This window comes from Cryptotermes secundus, unplaced genomic scaffold (assembly GCF_002891405.2).
Source record: "Cryptotermes secundus unplaced genomic scaffold, Csec_1.0 scaffold1385, whole genome shotgun sequence".
Taxonomy (NCBI): Eukaryota; Metazoa; Arthropoda; class Insecta; order Blattodea; family Kalotermitidae; genus Cryptotermes; species Cryptotermes secundus.
In genome coordinates, this window is record NW_019729915.1 from 3,066 (window position 1) to 20,735 (window position 17,670).

Genomic DNA, 17,670 nt, shown 5'->3' on the forward strand with positions numbered 1-17,670 from the left:
AGAATTTAGTACAGTGCAGATGCTGTTTCTGCTTGATGACTTAGCGTAGATATACAGAGTGATTCTAAATTATTGTCGGGGTATTCATGTCCTATAATTTTCAGACCGGAAACAACAAAATAAAAGCGCGCATATTGAAGTTGTGTAGCATTCTGCAATATGGATTCTAACGGCAATAAAACTGTATGAGTTACGCTTTCATATTCCTTAAGCAGTTTTATTTTGTTGCTTCAGGTTTGAAAATGATAGACCACGGAAACGCAGACAATCGTTTAGAAGCACCATGTAGGTTGTTGCAGATATTCGGAGATTTTTATTGTCTCCATCTTCAGGATGAATACGGTGGATAACACATGGCTGAACGCCTAGGATTCGATTTCTCATTGAGGCAGAGATTTTGCTCTTCCTCGTCGCGTACAGACCGTCTGTGCAGTGTCTCCTTCCCAGTGGATGCCCGGAGGTGGTATCACTTCCAAGAGAATTAAGCTGACAATAACCTCCAACTAGTGCCCAGGTTAAGAATGTGTGTGGTGTATGGGAAGATTTTACTATGCTGCCTGTGTCTAACCTACGCAGCGTCGAGTGGTAGTATTATTGATGAAGGATTTACTGAAAAATATTTGGAAAAATAAAGGCCTCATGACGTAATTGAGGTCCTGTCGCAGCATTTTCTTGTAGGGTCAGGAAAACCACAAAACAATTAGGATAGCTGGTTTTCCTGGATGATATTCGTACCCAGCGCCTCTCGAGTTCAAATCTTCAGCGTCATCGCTACGCTAACACGCTCCGCAAGAATGTCTGGAGCTGTAGTTCCACTCCCTTATGCGATTATCAGTATAAAATTCCATTTAAATATATTGACTGTTACGATCTGTGCATTATATGGTAATGTTTCCGCTTTGAAGCACCTAAAGAAGCGGAGTGTTTGATGCAGGTGACCCGAAGAATTCCGGTTACGATGTGACGTCATTCTTACTCCTGATCTGCAGGTCGTATGGTCCCTGCGGTTCTTATAACCTTCATCAGAGTCTAGACCTATCCGTAACCCTAGGTTGTTGCAACAGACAGCGGTCCGTGTAAAGGTTACTTGCACAATTTTATTCCTGCTTATCAATAAACGGAGGTTCATTACTCGAGTCTGCGCACAATGGCCTGACTGGCATTACCGACGGGTGAGGACCCAAATTGTTTTTTTTTTCTTACAATTTGCGTCTTTAGCCCTTTCCTCCCTGAATATCCGTTCACTGATTCACAATAAACAAGTACCAAAGGACATATTGCACATATGAAGATGTAAAGCTATCCCTGTAACAGGCCGTGGAAGCCCATGTGGTTGTGGACGTCGAGGCTCCCACATTTTTCTAGACAATCGGTTCACAGATGGCAGTGAGTTAGTCACTTCAGAAAAATTCCGAGGTATTACCTCTATCAGTCCACGAAGGCCGCCTTTCAGAACTTTTCCAAATTATTGTTTATCAATCACCGTAACATTCACCGCTTTATAGTCGGGGATATTGACTGTGTCGTAAAGTAAACCACAACAAACGCAGGGAGGAATAAACAGTTCGGTGTGGTCTTGTCTCAGAACTTGAGCAGTCACTGTTCGGCTGCATTCATAAACCAAGTATGGTACTAGATGTTTAATGTTTTCCTTTTCTGCGTAATGCGTCTAGGCAGTTGCTTCTGCTGGCTGTAGCTGAGTCCCGCTGCAGCAAAAAGTCGTAACTTTCTGCATATGGCAAAAGCAAGTTGAACAATATTCTTGTAAACCAATATAAAAACCAACCCCTTTTAAGGACCCAATATTAGCTCAGGGTGAACGCCTTAGCGTAGTTGGTTGAGACGCTATGTTACAAACCGGAACATCGCGGGTTCGATTCCCGATGAGGTCATTGGTTTTACAATTAAACTAATATTTCCAGCCGCACTATGGACCCTGGGCTCGACCCAGCCTCTTAACAGAAATGAATACCAGGAATCTTCCTAGGGGTTAAGGCTGACAACCTCACCGACATCTGTGCGCCAATTGTCTAGAAAATATGAGAACCTCGACGTCTCACAACCCTATGGGCCTCACAGCCTGTTACAGGTATAGCTCTACAGTATTAGTTGAGAGAGTCGAGAAATCTTGTGCTTTATATGGAACCCGAAAGTTTCTTTCCTCTTAATAGTACCGTATTCTGGGATGTGTCGTCTTGAAATCTAGTAGTACACCGACATTTCGGAGGAACATATTGCTTCTGTCTTCAGGGTCGAAGAGTAAAACAGGCCAGCAAAATACGTAGTTGAACAGGGACAGAAGCTGGTAACAGTAGTCAGTAGAATGTTATGTTTCCATCGAAATTTCAGTTCCCCAGATATTTCTTTCAGTGACAGGAACCCCATAAACATTCACTGTTCCTCCGTAAGGAAAGCCGTGTCTGATAGGCCTCCGTAAGAATTTCAAGCGACACGTAATGAAATGCACGTCAGAGATATGAATATCCTTACTCAACTGTCCCTTCCGGTATCAGTACGCATTTCCCACTCCGCTGTAGCCTCGACAGAAGTGCCCCTCCCTGTTTATCGTATGGAGGGGTGTTGTGCAAGACTGTCGGGTAGTGAAAGGAGCTCCGTGACAGAGAAAGTACTGTACCCCCTGTGGCTATGACGCCTCGAAGGATGACCTGCGGGCCGACGCGACGGCTGATTGGTTTCGTGGACTCTGTTGCAGCCGATTGTTTACAAGATGACTGAGATAGTTTACTGGCACGCACTTTACTGCCTCATTAGTCACTCCAAAACTTATTGGTAAGTTGAATACCTCAACAACTGTATCATCATAAAATATATAACAACAATATTTCGGAAAAACAAAATAGACATTAAGGTATCAACAGGTAGCCGTTGATGCTACATTTCGACCCTTATATTGGGTCATCATCAGGAGTATAAGAATACTAGTAATTAGTTCTTGAAATGCGCCTTACTTCAGTATGGATCCATATTCTGTCCTCATGAGTTTTATATACTTTTTTTATTGCTAGTGGGGTGGGCCTAAGTCCCTTGTACTGCGGCCACTTCTGGCCTCTTGTACCAGCCCCAGATGATAGGTGAGGGTGATTGCGGAGCAATTGGTGGAATGAAGATTGGCAGGGGAAACCGAAGTACTCGGAGAAAACCTGCCCCAGTACACTTTGTCCACCACAAATCTCACTTGACCAGACCCGGGATCGAACCCGGGCCGCCGCGGGTGAGAAGCCAGCGACTAACCTCTTGCGCTATGGCGCGGCCAACAATAAAAGTTAAAATTAAATTAAAATTATTCAGAAATTAAGATATTTGTAATGTATAATGGCTGCCCTCATTGTGTGTATAATTGATATGACACACAATAGGATGCATACAGTAAAAACGGTATGATTGACTGAAGAATTCGGTATTGTGGTAATTGTTCAAGACCGTTTCTGTGGTCTAGTGATTAGAGTTCCTAGCTACAGATCCAGAGGTCCCGGGTTCGATTCCCGACGCTACCAGATTTTCTGAGAAGTAGTGAGTCTGGAACGGACCCCACTCAGCATCATGAGCATAACTGAGGAGCTATTTAAAGGAAATAGCGGCTCCGGTCTAGAAAACCTAGATTAATGGCCGTGGGGATCCGTTGCGCTGACAAAGCCACACCATCTATCTGCTAAAGTTGGCATTGACTTCGCCGACAAGCGGTGGTCGTTCGGTCGGTATAGTTCGCTTGCGGGCTACAGGCTACGGAGTTTAATTTTTTTTAACTTAATATCACGGGTCTGGTTTAATGAATATTTAACTATATGATTGGCGGTTTGTCCATCCTTAAATTACCACCACTTTAACCAAATATCCAACCGTATGATCATCCTTGGTTCCGAGTACAACGTGACTCATGGCCGTGCTTTATTCCTGACGGCTCTGGGAGCCTTCAGAGGCCGGATCATTGACTCGTTTCGGATCGCGTAAATTGCTGCTGGTCCTTGCCAGCAGAGTTATTCTTGGTTTCGAGCCCCGCGGGACTTATGGCCATATTTTGTCATCTCACGACTGTAGGAGTCTTGCAACTTTAATCGCTCACTTGGCGCGACATATCGACATGTCCACAAACCCATCTCCTTGGTAACGCCAAGAGATGTACACCACGCCAGTTGCAAGTGCTTCTGATACGTGTTTGTTGTATACGTACAAGCTGATATACAAGTTACGCCTAAATATCGAGCTTCCGGCAACCAACACAACATGTGTGCTGGTTCGGTTGTATGATATTAGGCATTTCATACACACATCAGCACAAATTGCGCATCTCCTGCCTTCTAGCAGCAATCATTGGGCTATGTGCAGAAATTAACGATAGTGCTGCCACACCCGGTGGAAAGAAGAAGTAAATTGTAACGTTATAATGTGCTACTGGGGTTTTGGACTTTTTCCATCGTCCGGAACGTTTCGGGAACTGGATCTGTTTCCGTCTTCAGGCGAGAAAGGAAGACGCCTACTCAGTTGGACCCCTTAGAAAGAGCTAATCTCAATCACTGGACTGAGATTAGGATTAGGTAAATTGAAAAAAATCCAGTGACCTCATCGGGATTCGATTCCGCGACCTTAAGGCTTGTAGCATAGTGTCTCAACCAACCACGCTACCGCGTGCCCCCAGCAAGATGGAATATAGGTATATATGTGAGATCCTCATCTTATTCGGTAAGCACTGTATCTCCACACATTAATTGTTGTCCAAATTCAGTAAACTTCCTTAACCAAGTCAAGACCACATTGGGGCAAAATTCTTAATTCGCGCTTCTCCTAGGAAGTGTCTTCTCGCTGATCCGTCTCGAATCGTAACTGTGAAGGGGGGGGGTGTAATATTAGGTTATGTATCGTTAAAGTATCAAGAAGACAGTATATATGTAACCTAGTTAAGATATTTCAACAAAATATTAGGGGAATAAAACGTAAAATTAATGAGTCAGTCATATCTTTATTAAATGAAGAATCCAGTGCAATTTGTCTGACAGAACATCATCTAATGGGCTATGAAATGGATGCTTCACATATTCCTAAATATAAATTAGGTGCAAGATATTGTAGGAAGAATTTAAAAAATGGTGATGTGTGTATGTTTATTCAAGATGATCTGAAGTTTACTACTATAAATCTACAAAATATTGTAAGAAACAAGACATGGAAATTGCGGCCATTCAATTGAAACTTAATTATTCTCTGTATATACAGAGCCCCAGCCGGCGATTATGACTATTTTTTTAAACAAACTGGACTGTATACTTAATTTTCTTTATAGGTATAACTCAGACTTTATATTATGTGTGACATAATATTAATATTATGTGTGACAATATTAATTATCTAGAAAATAGTAATAGGAAATCAAAGTTAGACGACATGTTAAATTCTTATAATTTAAGGGATACTGTACATTTCCTTACAAGAACTGCCGATAATTCAGCCACTTTGATAGATAGTATATTTATTTATTGATAACAGAAGAAGTTATACCATTAAACCATGTATTAATGGACTGTCTGATCATGATGCACAGCTAATAACTTTTAAGAATATTACTGTACTTAATAATACTCGTATATTTGGATCTATTCTTGCTAGAAACATAATAAAAATAATACATATATTTGAATTTCAAATGTTGTTAAATTGGGAACAGTGGGACAATATTTTTGAGAATAATAATGCTAATAATATGTTTAACAACTTTCATAATACTTATTTAAAATGTTTTTACGCCTGTTTCCCAAAAAAGGAAATCGGATATAATATTATTAATAATAAATGGACTACAAAAGGGATAATGACCTCTTGTAAAAGAAAGAGAGAACTCTTGTCATTATGCAGACATAGTGATGACTTAAATCGTCAAATATATTATAAACAATACTGTAAAATATTATCAAAAGTAATTATAGCTGCAAAAAACCATATTACAATAGAATTATTCTTAATTCTAATAATAAAATAAAAGTACTTGGAAAATAATAAATGAGGATAAAGGGAAAATAAAAGGGATAAAGGTATTCATTCCATAATGGTAGATAATAAAGTAATAATGAATCAGAACAAAATTGCAAATGCTTTTAATGAACACTTTCTGTCTATAGCTGATTCTATTATATCAGATAATAATAAATATATAAGCTCCAATTCATCCAATCCAATCCAATCAGTTACATAGTGAATATGTTTAGTACACCTTTTACTAAAATGAATTGGCAGTATGCCTCCACTTTGAAATTGAAAAAATTATGAAATCATTAAAGACTAAAAACTCAAGTGGATATGATGAAATTTCAAACAGAATAAAATTAAGTTCACCATTTATATTTTCTTCACTTACTCATGTCTGTAATGCAATACTTAATACTGTTATTTTTCCTGATGGATTAAAATTTACCATAGTTAAACCACTATTTAAAAAATGAAATATATCATATATATATCATATATCATAATATATCCAACTATAGACCTATCTCATTGTTGACTTCTTTTTCTAAGATAATTGAAAAACTCATATATGTGAGATTTATTACTCATATTGAAGCAAATAATCTGTTAGTACACGAACAATATGGTTTTAATTCTTTAATTCTTTAATGTAATTTAGTCACAACTCCAAATATTAGATTTAATGAAAAAAATATCATGAGTGGAATGACATATAACTGCATTGGGCCTCATATTTTGCTGTACAAATGCACAAACTTTGTTCAAGAAGTTTATGAACTGACCATGAACAGGTCAAGATTGTTCACATTATGTTCTTATAGGTTATGGTACTGAGTATGTAGTGTTGCATATGAAGCGAATTTCCTTGTTGTAATAGAAATATTGTAGTCCTGAGAAGAACTGCTTTCCTTTTCGCTACTCCATTGACCTGGACTGAGTTCTATTTCTGCTTCCCCTCTTATGGATCTGAGTGACCACCTTCCTTGCTACCTGCATATTCTGAACCAGCACACTTCAACACTGAGCATGAAGACAACTGGTTCAGCTGCAAGACTGCATAGTGTCATAACCCAGAAGACCACAATCTGAACAGTCATTTCCATAAAATTCCTAGAATCTGTAGGACAAAATCTTGGGTATGGCAGGTAGAAAACCTGAATATAATGAGTCAACATTTGTAGGAAAGAAACTGCACAAAATCTTGAATGTCACTTGCCACAACTAACCACAGATCACTGTAGTTTCTTGATAATATATTGTTTTATGGCAAGAAAATTATTCTATGGAACCCACTGGTAGGAATTTCCTGTAGGCATCTCGAATGAAGCCCAGAAATAGCTTGTAAAGCAGAAAGAGTAATAACAATAGGGATGTGCAAATGTTAACATTTTATCATAACATTTTCAGTTTATTATCTTTTCTGGAGGGATTAGATTAGGTTCATTTTTAGCAAGCCTTTGATACTGTCCCTTAAATAACTGGCTTAACCTTAGAGGTTTATACTTGACTTCAAACTCTTTGCAGGTTTCCTGAAACACTGGATATAAATGGTGTAGATTGGTATGATCTACTGTTGGGAACAGATGATGAAGGCTGTGCTCACCAAATGTCACGAGCACTATGAACAGATTGTGAGCAAATTCAACATGGTCTCGTACAGCATCTATCTGCCCCAGACCAAAGTCACGGTCAGCCCTGTTGGATGAAAATAGGAACAGCACTGGTAAGTTGATGCCTGCAAGAAGGCTGAGATAGCAGCTGTTGTTGCGTTTAGATATTTGTATCACTGTGGCTTTCAAGTACTGTCAAAAAGGGGCTCAGAGTTTGTAATACAATATAAATGAAGGAATAGAGTCTTTTTAAAATTATAAGAAAAATTAGAAGTGCTTCATTACATTATAACTATGGGCAATAAATTACTTGATATATTTCAGAAATCAGATATCTAGAACAACAATATCAAATAAATTTGAGATGAACTAAGGCAAATACTAAATTCAGGAAATTGTACTATTATTTGGTTCAAAAACTGTTTATCATTGCATCTCGTTTTCCAAAACACTAAAGAATGACACCACACATATGGAATTGTATTTTATTTTTATTATTTATTCATGGTTTACTTAATGATGTTGGCAGTATCATAGACTACAGGATCAAATGGTAGAATGATAAATGAGGAATAAGTGAAAGGGATTTGAAATTAAGTGGATGTGGTCTTATCACTGGTACCACCCCAGCATTTGCCTGGGAGGGCTGAGAAAAACCACGAAAAAGTCAGCCAGCGTGACTGAACTGTGTGTGTGCATGCATACATGTATAAAACAATTCTGTTATGTATCTTGTATGACTCTAAAACATTGTCATTTCATTTGAAAGAGAAAAAATTTAGTTTTTCAAAACAAATGTAATTAGCTAACATACTTATAGCTTCTGATAAAAATAACCTATACAGAGGTCAGATTTATTTGAAAGAAAATATCTAAGTGAGAATACTTTGATCATCCTATAGTTAACCAAATCCAAAAATAAGGGATTACCTTGGAGCATCTCCATCATGGAATATGTCTGGATGGTGGTGTGCACCATTGAAACCAAGGAAACCAAAAATAAAACTGTTGACCCCAACAATCCAAATCCACATACAGAATGCATCCCAAAAAGTTTTTCCACTCAAAGCATACATCAGCAGCAGGGGAATGAAAGGAATTGTAATATCCAGCCTTAGAGCTTTTCTGTTTCCACATAAGATACTTGCCACTCTGTAACAGATAAAAACAAACTACATGATACAGTAATAATCACACTTTAACTGGGAATTGTACGAGACTTGAAGAACGTTTAAGACAGACATTTTTCACTCTATTTCTATATGTTGGTATAACCAAATATAACAATTGACAATCTCAGGGCAGAAGAATGAAAGGTTACCTTAGGTGTAACGGGAATGGTGAGTATGATCAGGTTATTCTAAAGGGTTTTGTTGCTGGTGTATAACTCAGAATTACTGGATCAGTGATTGAGATTAGCTCTTTCTGAGGGACCCAAATGAGTAGATATCTCTCCCCCCCTCACCTGAGGACAGAAACAGATCCAGTTTCCGAAACGTCATGCTCTCTAGTTTCTAGAATACCAGACGATGGGAAAAGTAAAAAAATCCAGTAATTCTGAATGATGAGGTTACTGTGTACAAATCGTGATACAAAAGTAGCAGGAAAATTATATGCAGAACAATACACGTATATACAAGGGTGATTCCTGTTAGATTTATTTTGTAGTGTATAAAATGATGCTGTCAGTAATTAAGGCCATATACTTTTGGTTCTTGAAACAAATAAAATTATGCTGGAGCAGTTCTTCAATACTTCATGTGTCCAAACTACTATATGCCTTTTGTCTAAACTGTGTACAGGAAGTCTGCACTAAAACCTTCTTATGAAATATTAATCTTGAAGAGAGGTTCATAGGATGTATTTTTATGCGTAAATGGATATATTCTCATATTCTATTGTGAAATGTGAATGTTGAATGTAAAACCAAAGGATTAACTCGCATGACGAGTAAGAATTTTATCTGAATACTAATATGGAAATTTGTAGGTAATTGCTGTACCTCATATTCTCCCCAAGTAATGGCTCAGAAATTGTAATTCTGAACGTAGTAGTACTAGTGATTGTGATACCCATGACTATTCATTTCATGATTCTGGTGATACCAATATATGACAAAAATTACTGTCTTAAGTACATGTGAGATTTGAGTAGTCACAGTAGTGACTGAAGAATACCGTCATTTGGAATATAATGCCTTGTAGTCTGACAGACATTTGCTGTCACTTCAGCAGAACTACTGTAAACATCTGTCAGGCTACATGGTACACATCGAAGATGACGGGAATATTTACATTCTAAATGTTTGAATAGGTTAGTAGAAGTATGTGTTTGGTTTTGAAGTAGTAAATATTTTCAAATTTATGTATGATATTATAATGTTCTGAATATTAGATTAAATTGCAAAGCTTAAACCAGTGTTTCCTAACCGCTGGGCCTCGGTCCAGTACCAGGCTCTTGTCTTATAGAAAGAGAATTTACCAGATCGCGGTGTGACAAAGGTTGAGAACCACTGGGATAAACCATAACAGCCTGAGCTCAAATTGTAGCCTGATCAAGTTTGCAAGTTGGAAATGATATCTAAATTACTAAATCAACACAGAAGAGTATGCATCAAATCAAGACATTTTAAAGTGAAAGATTAAAACTCTTGCAGAATCAGCAGATCCTACCTCTGAAGGAAAGAAAGAAAAAAGAGAAGAGCATAGATGATTGGACTGTAGAACCAGGAGCCATATCGTAACCCCCATGGTTTGTCCTTCAGGGGTAGCCATTGGAATATCTGCTCATTGAAACAAAGTTCTATGTCCAAGAGGGTGTTGGGATACATATGGTGGCTGAGAGCATGAGATACACGCCAGTCTCTGAAACACAAAAACATGAACATAATGAACTGCAGCTCTTCAGTAAGGCTGATAAGAGCTTAATATAAAATACAGATATCTGTCAGTTCTATAGCTTCTATTGGACATGTCTTCGATTTTTGTGAGTATTTAACATTACTGTGACGCATATTGTAATATGGGGTAGCAGGGGCAGGATGCATCTCCTCTAGCAACTGCTTCTGAGCTGCCAGCCTTGCCTTCCGGCAGCTCTGACACTCGACTCACAGTGGGATAACAGTTACATCATTGTAGTAGGAAATGTTGGTACACAGAGATTGTCTAGGACTTAAAAGTAGCAACCCTACCATTGCATTAGGTCTGAATTCACAGTTCTTGGGGCCCTGGGGCAATCAAGTGTTGAGGTCCGATTTAGTAACAATAAATTTAAGTTATGGCAATACTATATTTTAGTTACTATAGGATTCTGACGATGGTGTATAACACACTGANGTGATTGAGTGACTGAGGCTAGCTCTTTCTAACGGACCCAACTGAATAGGTGTTCTCCTTCACCTGAGGACGGAAACAGATCCAGTTTCCGAAACGTCGTGTTTTTATTTGTTATCTTAAAAACCAGGACGATGGATAAAGTCCAAAATCCCAACATATCAGTGAATACTATATTTTGTTCTTATTTTTTATAACAATTAAAAATACAAAGTAACGCTTCATAATTTTAGAGAAGCACATGTCTCAGTAATATCTGTGGATTCTGTTTCTATTTTCTGGAGGCCCTGGGGTAACTGCCCCAGTTGCTTTCCCTTAAATGTGTCCCTGCCCTGAACTGTCACTCTTTGGGTAGAAACTAACTGATGGAACTTCTTATTGTTTTCAGGGTATTATATGGACAAGGCCAGACTGAAAATCATCAATATGGTTCAAGCAGGATCATTTGGTGAGGCGTCTGAATCACATCTCAGTAAGTGTAATGCTGCAAAGGATGATGATAATGATGATGTAATATCTGTAGTATGATGAACTTTGCAACAATAGGTTTGCAATCACCGAATATCAAAGCTGAAGAAATACAGCACATCTTGAAATTAATGTTACGATATCCCATTCAACAAAATGAAACCCAAACAAAAACAGAAAAATTCATGAAATTGAAAAATTGAAAAGAGCTCATGAAAATTTTGATTTTACCTTTCCCCACCCGATTCAAAGCATCCAGTTGTCAGTAACAGTCTGCCAGTTACAAAGCAAGAGCATAAATTCAAATCAAGAAAAAACCACAAAGAAATTGCTGCTGATGTGTTATCATATATACTTTGTACTTACTTGCAGCTCATGAAAGAAAAGTCAAAGTAGTACATGCGCATATTATCTCTCAAGTGGAGGAAGTTATGAGCTCCTACAACTGTTAGATTCATAAGAAATCCAGCAAGAAATCCAAGTGCATAGCTGGAGGTGGCAGTTGCGAGGATAGCGGTGGCCATTGTGGTAACCATCAGTATATCTATCCATATTTTTGATCTCAGTGTTGGGCCTGTATGAATGGTTGCTATGATTGGCTCAGCCCTTCTCATGAGTGTACGATAGAAGCCATCCTCATGGAATGTGTATGGCGAGAACCGTGCACCAGTGGCAGGTTGCACATAATACTGTTTCAGATAACTTCTGACTGAAGACTTAACATGATGTGATTCAAATGCTTCAGTTATATCTGTGCCCTGGTGGAAGAAAATGTCAGTTCTAATAATTGCTACACTTAAGCAAAGAAACTGAAATCATCATCATCACTTTATTGACTAGTTATATGCTAGAAGTGAGCTGCTATTTGAGACCAGCTTCTATTAAAAATTTCTTTCCTTATACCCGTCTACAATTCAAGCTTCAATATTTAATTAAATGTAATAAAAAGTAAACAAAGTCTGTGGTAATGTTAATATTACTTTTGGTAACAATGTGATATTAACATTTTCACTGTCTCTCCCATCTCCTGACAGACTTAAGTTTACCATAGGCTTATGGTGCTTATTATATGACAGACTGTTGCCGTTGTGTAAATAATTATCATTTTTCCCTGCAGATGTCACTCAAATGCACAGAAATATTAAGTATGTCTTATGTAAGTATGAAGGAGTTGAAACATATAGTGACTGCAGTGATCATGTTAAATGAGGTATTTGTTGAAGATATAAAATGTATTAATTTAAAATCTTATGTTTGTTCATTTTATCTGAGAAATTATCTTTGATTCAGTTTCAGTCCAGAGGTGTAACATTTTTAGGTGCAGTTCTGTTCTTACCTTTGTGTAATTGAGCCAATCCGAGCCCCCTGGATGTTTGTCAATAAAAGTGGAGAAATCATACAAGCCATCATGCACTCTCCACAATCCATTTGTGTTGTCATCTATTTTTTTACCTTTCAACCAGAGATGTGTCGTTCGAATATTGTCCTTACGGTAAGTAGGTGATCTCCAGAGACCTGGCAGTGATGAACCTGATAGACTTATTTCTCTTGAGCTCATGGTCACATTTCTGTAACAATAACACTTATATCTATAGGTTCTGCAGACTGATGAGTGGGTACGCAAATAACTTTGTGTCACTATCAGACCCAAGTAAGCAGTGAAAAGTGGGTTTTAGGAAGCAACAGAGTCTCGAAGAAAATAAATATACATATTAATTAAATTATATTACATTTTTATTTATTTATTTATTTTTTGCATTTTCTTTTGTTGTTAATATTATTTTTTTGTGACAAAGTTAATACTGTAGGCAGAGATATCCATGACTTACAGTACAGGTTCCCCTGCTTAGAAGTTTGATTTCATGAAAAATAAATACTGCAATGTTCTGGTCTGTGTTTAAATTTGATAAAATTGTAGAGTTTAGGATCCAAGTACCATACAAAGTAATTCCTGGTCAAGGGTATACAATTTGTATTTTAAGACTGTCCATTTAATAAAGATTTGAACTACATAAATTCAAGTCTACAAGGTTACCACTACAGTTAGCTGTTAAGTATAATTTTTTATACCACATCTCTCATAACTTGATTATTTTTTGGTTTTATTTCTGAATGCTTACAGACATTAGAATATGACTTAGTACATATTGCACTATGGTATTTCATGTATGCACCTCAAAAGAGAATTGATTAAGGCTCAAGATAACTTATTTAAGCAGAATCATTCCTGAGTAGCTAATACTAGTTCTATAGTTAATTCTGAACAACTAGTTCAGGAAGTCAATAAATTACCTAATTTTTATAGGACCTGAAGGTTCAGTACTCTGTTCATAAGAACATACCACATGACTATCCAGAGCTAGACGAATCCATTCCACACCATTATACCACTGATACAATTGTTAGTGTATTTCCGCAATGCATGTAATTCATATTGAAAGGGCATGAATAATTTACTTATCTGTTCAGAGGTTATGGGAAACATTTCTTTGATCAATTATTTCAGACACAGAATTCATCAATACCAAATGGCAATTGTTTGTAAATGAGCTTATCCATAGTGTAGGTAAAGCTAACAGTATTTTTTGAAAATGTGTCCTTTGTCTGCAGTCTTCCTTCCATTGTCCCCCCCCCAAATTAAAATCTTATTTATTTTTATTTTGATCTGAATGCTATCACTATTTCTTATGACATATATGCAAGGTTGTTTATGAGATTTTATTTCTGCCTACCAAGCTCTTTCTTTTCATTTCAGCCCTTCCTCTGTCATTCCTACTCACATACCGTTTATCTAATTCTGCTTTAACATGGCACATTCTCTATGAGATGTATCGGAAAGTTCCTGGACTAGGTCAAAAAAGAAATGCTGGCTTAACTTACTCAATTTTGGCTGCCATCTCCTTCAGAATAGTCTCCTTGGGACAGTATACAGTAATCGCATTGTTTTTTCCATGCTTTAAAACCACCATGGAAGTCATTTTCCTTAATGCTGACTTTGTGTGACCTTGGCCTCCCCTCTCATCTTCTTTCACGAAGGCAGTTACAATAATAACAGTCCGGGAACTTTCTGATAGTATATCATAAACAATTTTGTGCTTATGCAATATTTTTTTCATTTCTGCTGATTTGCAACTGAAATCCCTAAACTCCTAAGTACTGATGTCATGAACATTCCTGTGCTCTAATTTTATAATTGGCACTCAGTTTATTGTTTAGTATTATTATCTGTATTATTGTTATTGTTCTATTGTCATTATTAGCAGTAGTAGTAGCATGACAGTAGTAACAATAGTAGTAACATTATTGAAAATGAGACTAAAATGCAGAGACTACAATAATACAATATTAGTGAAAGTATGGCTAACCAGGGAAATATTAAACATGATTCAGAAATGAATCTCATTAGAAAATAATATACTCTTATAGCCCATTATAAAATGTTGTTTATATATATATAGCACTGTGAAAGAAAAGGAGAAGATTACATAGAGGTAAAGTTTTCCCTGTTCTTAATTAAGCATGTTATAATAAAGACAATGGAGGAATGGAAGTATAGCATTACAAGTACAATCTCAGAACTTGAGTAAGGAGATAATGAGTGTTAAACAAGAAAAGTAAAAAAAAAGTAAAGCTATCCCTGTACCAGGCCATGAGACATTGAGGGTTCCACATTATCTAGACAATCGGCTCAAAGATGGCGGTAAGGTTGTCAGCGTTATGCGCTGGCCATGCTTTACTCACCAGGAAAATTACTTAATTCCTGGTACTCATTTCTGTCAGAGGCTGAGTCGACCCCAGGGACATAGTGCAGCTGAAAGGATTAGGTCAATTGAAAGAAATCCAGTGACCTCATTGGGTCTTGTACCTGCAACCTTCCAGCTTGTAGCATAGCCCCTCAACCAACTACGCTACCTTGTTCGCCCCTATACACAGTAAAAATGAGTTCTGTAAAAGTAAGATAATCGACAGTACTTACCAATATACTGAATTCCTTAACAGAAACACAAGATTTCCAGCTCCTCAAATGGATGGTATAAGTCTGTTAACTTACTGAAAGACCAGTACATTAAATCTTAGATAAATGTAAGCCAAAGCTGATTGTGTTGTTTACTGCTGACAAGTTCATAGTCCCAACATGCATTACAGATATCGTTAATCCATTTTTTATATAGCTATGGTTGAATTGATGTCTCTGCGATTTTATCTGTGATTGTCTTGTGACTTTTGTTTGACAAGTTTTATATTCAGTGCCAGTTGCACACTCTGCCAGTTGAATACTCTGACATGCTGATGTATGTATGCAAGGATGATTAGTCAGTTAATTTGAAAGACCGTGGGAGGAAACAGTTCATGGATGGGGGACAAAGTTGCTCGCATCCATGACATTCTTTAAGTCATGTGTGTCCCCTGGGTAGTGCAAAATGAGCAACAAATCTGGCAAAGCTTCCCAAAAGAAAAGTGCAAACTCTTTCAAGATGCAACAAAGCAAGAACTTGAGTGCTCTCTATTGGGAAGCAAGAAGCAAAATGGGTTAAATGATCCCAAATGCAGCCAATGGAAACCAACCAAACAACCAACCAAGAGTTCATGGATTAATTTGGCATGTTCTCCCATAATTTGTTTGGAGGAACTGAGGAAAATCGCAAACAATCTCTGTCATGATAGATGGCAACGGGTTGAGGTCTAATCACAGGATCTCCTAAATATGAAGTAGTAGTGCTATCCATTTGACTGTAATTATTGGACTTAATAACAGGGGATAGGAATACTGTTAACACTTTATGTATGTAATGTGATTCACTTCCGAATTACATTATATTACATTGAGTTCTTACATTCACAAGATACCTTGTCTAAACAATGTGAATGGAATTAGTCCATGAGACATTTTATTATATAAAAAAGCTAAACACTTAATTATAAAAAAGAATCAGAAGGAAAATGAACAAAGTCCTATGTTTAAAAGTTTTTAACTATCTAAGACAATTATAGAAATAAATCAGAGCTTTAAATTGGTTAAATGTGAACTCATTTTACTTTATAAAATATGCAAAAAAATTTCCAAATTTTGTATCTGTACACCAAGGAAGATGCTACTTCTTGCATCACTCATAATATGACTGATTTATACAGTATTGAAGATTTATCCCCATGAATGGTCTGTAATTTCAAGCTGTTTTCACAACAGAAAGTCTAACAGTTTCCAATTATTTAGCCATGTGATTTTAGAAACACTGTTCTACATGAACAGATTCTGATATTTGTTATTGCAAATCATTGATGAAATATATTAATTTTCTTCAAGCTAGATAATATTGATTATGGGTTGACATTAAGATGTAGATACATTTTGAAGGAGTGAGATTATGGTCTGATGGGAAGACTATAATATTAATATTCCTTGCAACCAGAACTTCAAATCTCATATTTTGAAGGTAAAAGATAAAGGAAAAATTATCCTTGTAACAAGAAATGAAGGCCTTTAGGGTTGTGAGACGTCGAGGCCCTCACATTTCCTAGACAATTGACTCACAGATGGCTGTGAGGTCATATTTCAAACCATATTTAAATAAGTGTTCCCGAGGCTGAAAATGTTTCAGATGCATAATACACCATGAAATAAAGTCAGTAACCGTCGAGATAAAATGCTGATCATGCATTTAGATAATGGAATGATGTGGATGTGGTCTGTATTGCTCATAATTGTCAGTAACTGTAGTGGGTTATCTGATGGCTGAAATGTGAAGCTAATATAATATTGAACTCTGAACCAAATGGCCAAGACCCCAGCTGCAAGTGATAATCTTAGTGAGCATCACTGTTCAACGACCACAGTGTGCATAAATTCTCAATAAGTAAGCACTTGTAATAAGATCAGGCATTACTTCAATAGCAGAACAAAGGATATCAATTTATGTATTGAATGTTTCCTTTATGTAGAGGTCCAGGGCCGCTCCATAGCTCAAGCAGTTAGTCATTACCTTTCCACTGCGGCGGCCTGGGTTCGATCCCGGGTCTGGTCAAGTGACATTTGTGGTCGACAAAGTGGCACTGGGGCAGGTTTTCTCCAGGTACTTCGGTTTCCCCTGCCAATCTTCATTCCACCAATTGCTCCACAATCACCCTCACCTATCATCTGGGGCTGGTACAATAGGCCAGAAGTGGCCGCAGTACAAGGTACTTAGTCCCACCCCACTAGCAGAAAAAAAAAATATGTAGAGGTCCATCAGTAGAAGACCATAAAATTGAGAAAGTCTTAAACCCCAAGCTCACTAAATAAAATT

The 17,670-nt window shown here is 37.2% G+C and overlaps 1 protein-coding gene across 4 annotated transcripts; it reads right to left on the reverse strand.

The window, feature by feature from the left end:
- Positions 1-6,081: 6,081 nt before the first annotated feature.
- LOC111865849 (cytochrome b5-related protein) lies at positions 6,082-15,587 on the reverse strand. 4 transcript variants are annotated; one of them, XM_023854207.2, is made up of 6 exons: positions 15,363-15,587; positions 12,723-12,954; positions 11,753-12,144; positions 10,259-10,450; positions 8,517-8,738; positions 6,082-7,671 (listed from the first exon to the last, which is right to left on the reverse strand). In XM_023854207.2, exons 2-6 carry the CDS (start codon positions 12,942-12,944, stop codon positions 7,380-7,382), a joined length of 1,320 nt encoding a protein of 439 aa, XP_023709975.1. In that variant the 5' UTR covers positions 12,945-12,954; positions 15,363-15,587; the 3' UTR covers positions 6,082-7,379. The 4 variants fall into 4 exon arrangements, with proteins under 4 accessions (XP_023709975.1, XP_023709974.1, XP_023709977.1 ...); XM_023854206.2 differs by lacking the exon at positions 15,363-15,587 and adding an exon at positions 14,267-14,394; XM_023854209.1 differs by lacking the exon at positions 15,363-15,587 and adding an exon at positions 13,729-13,786.
- Between the last annotated feature and the right edge of the window lie 2,083 nt (positions 15,588-17,670).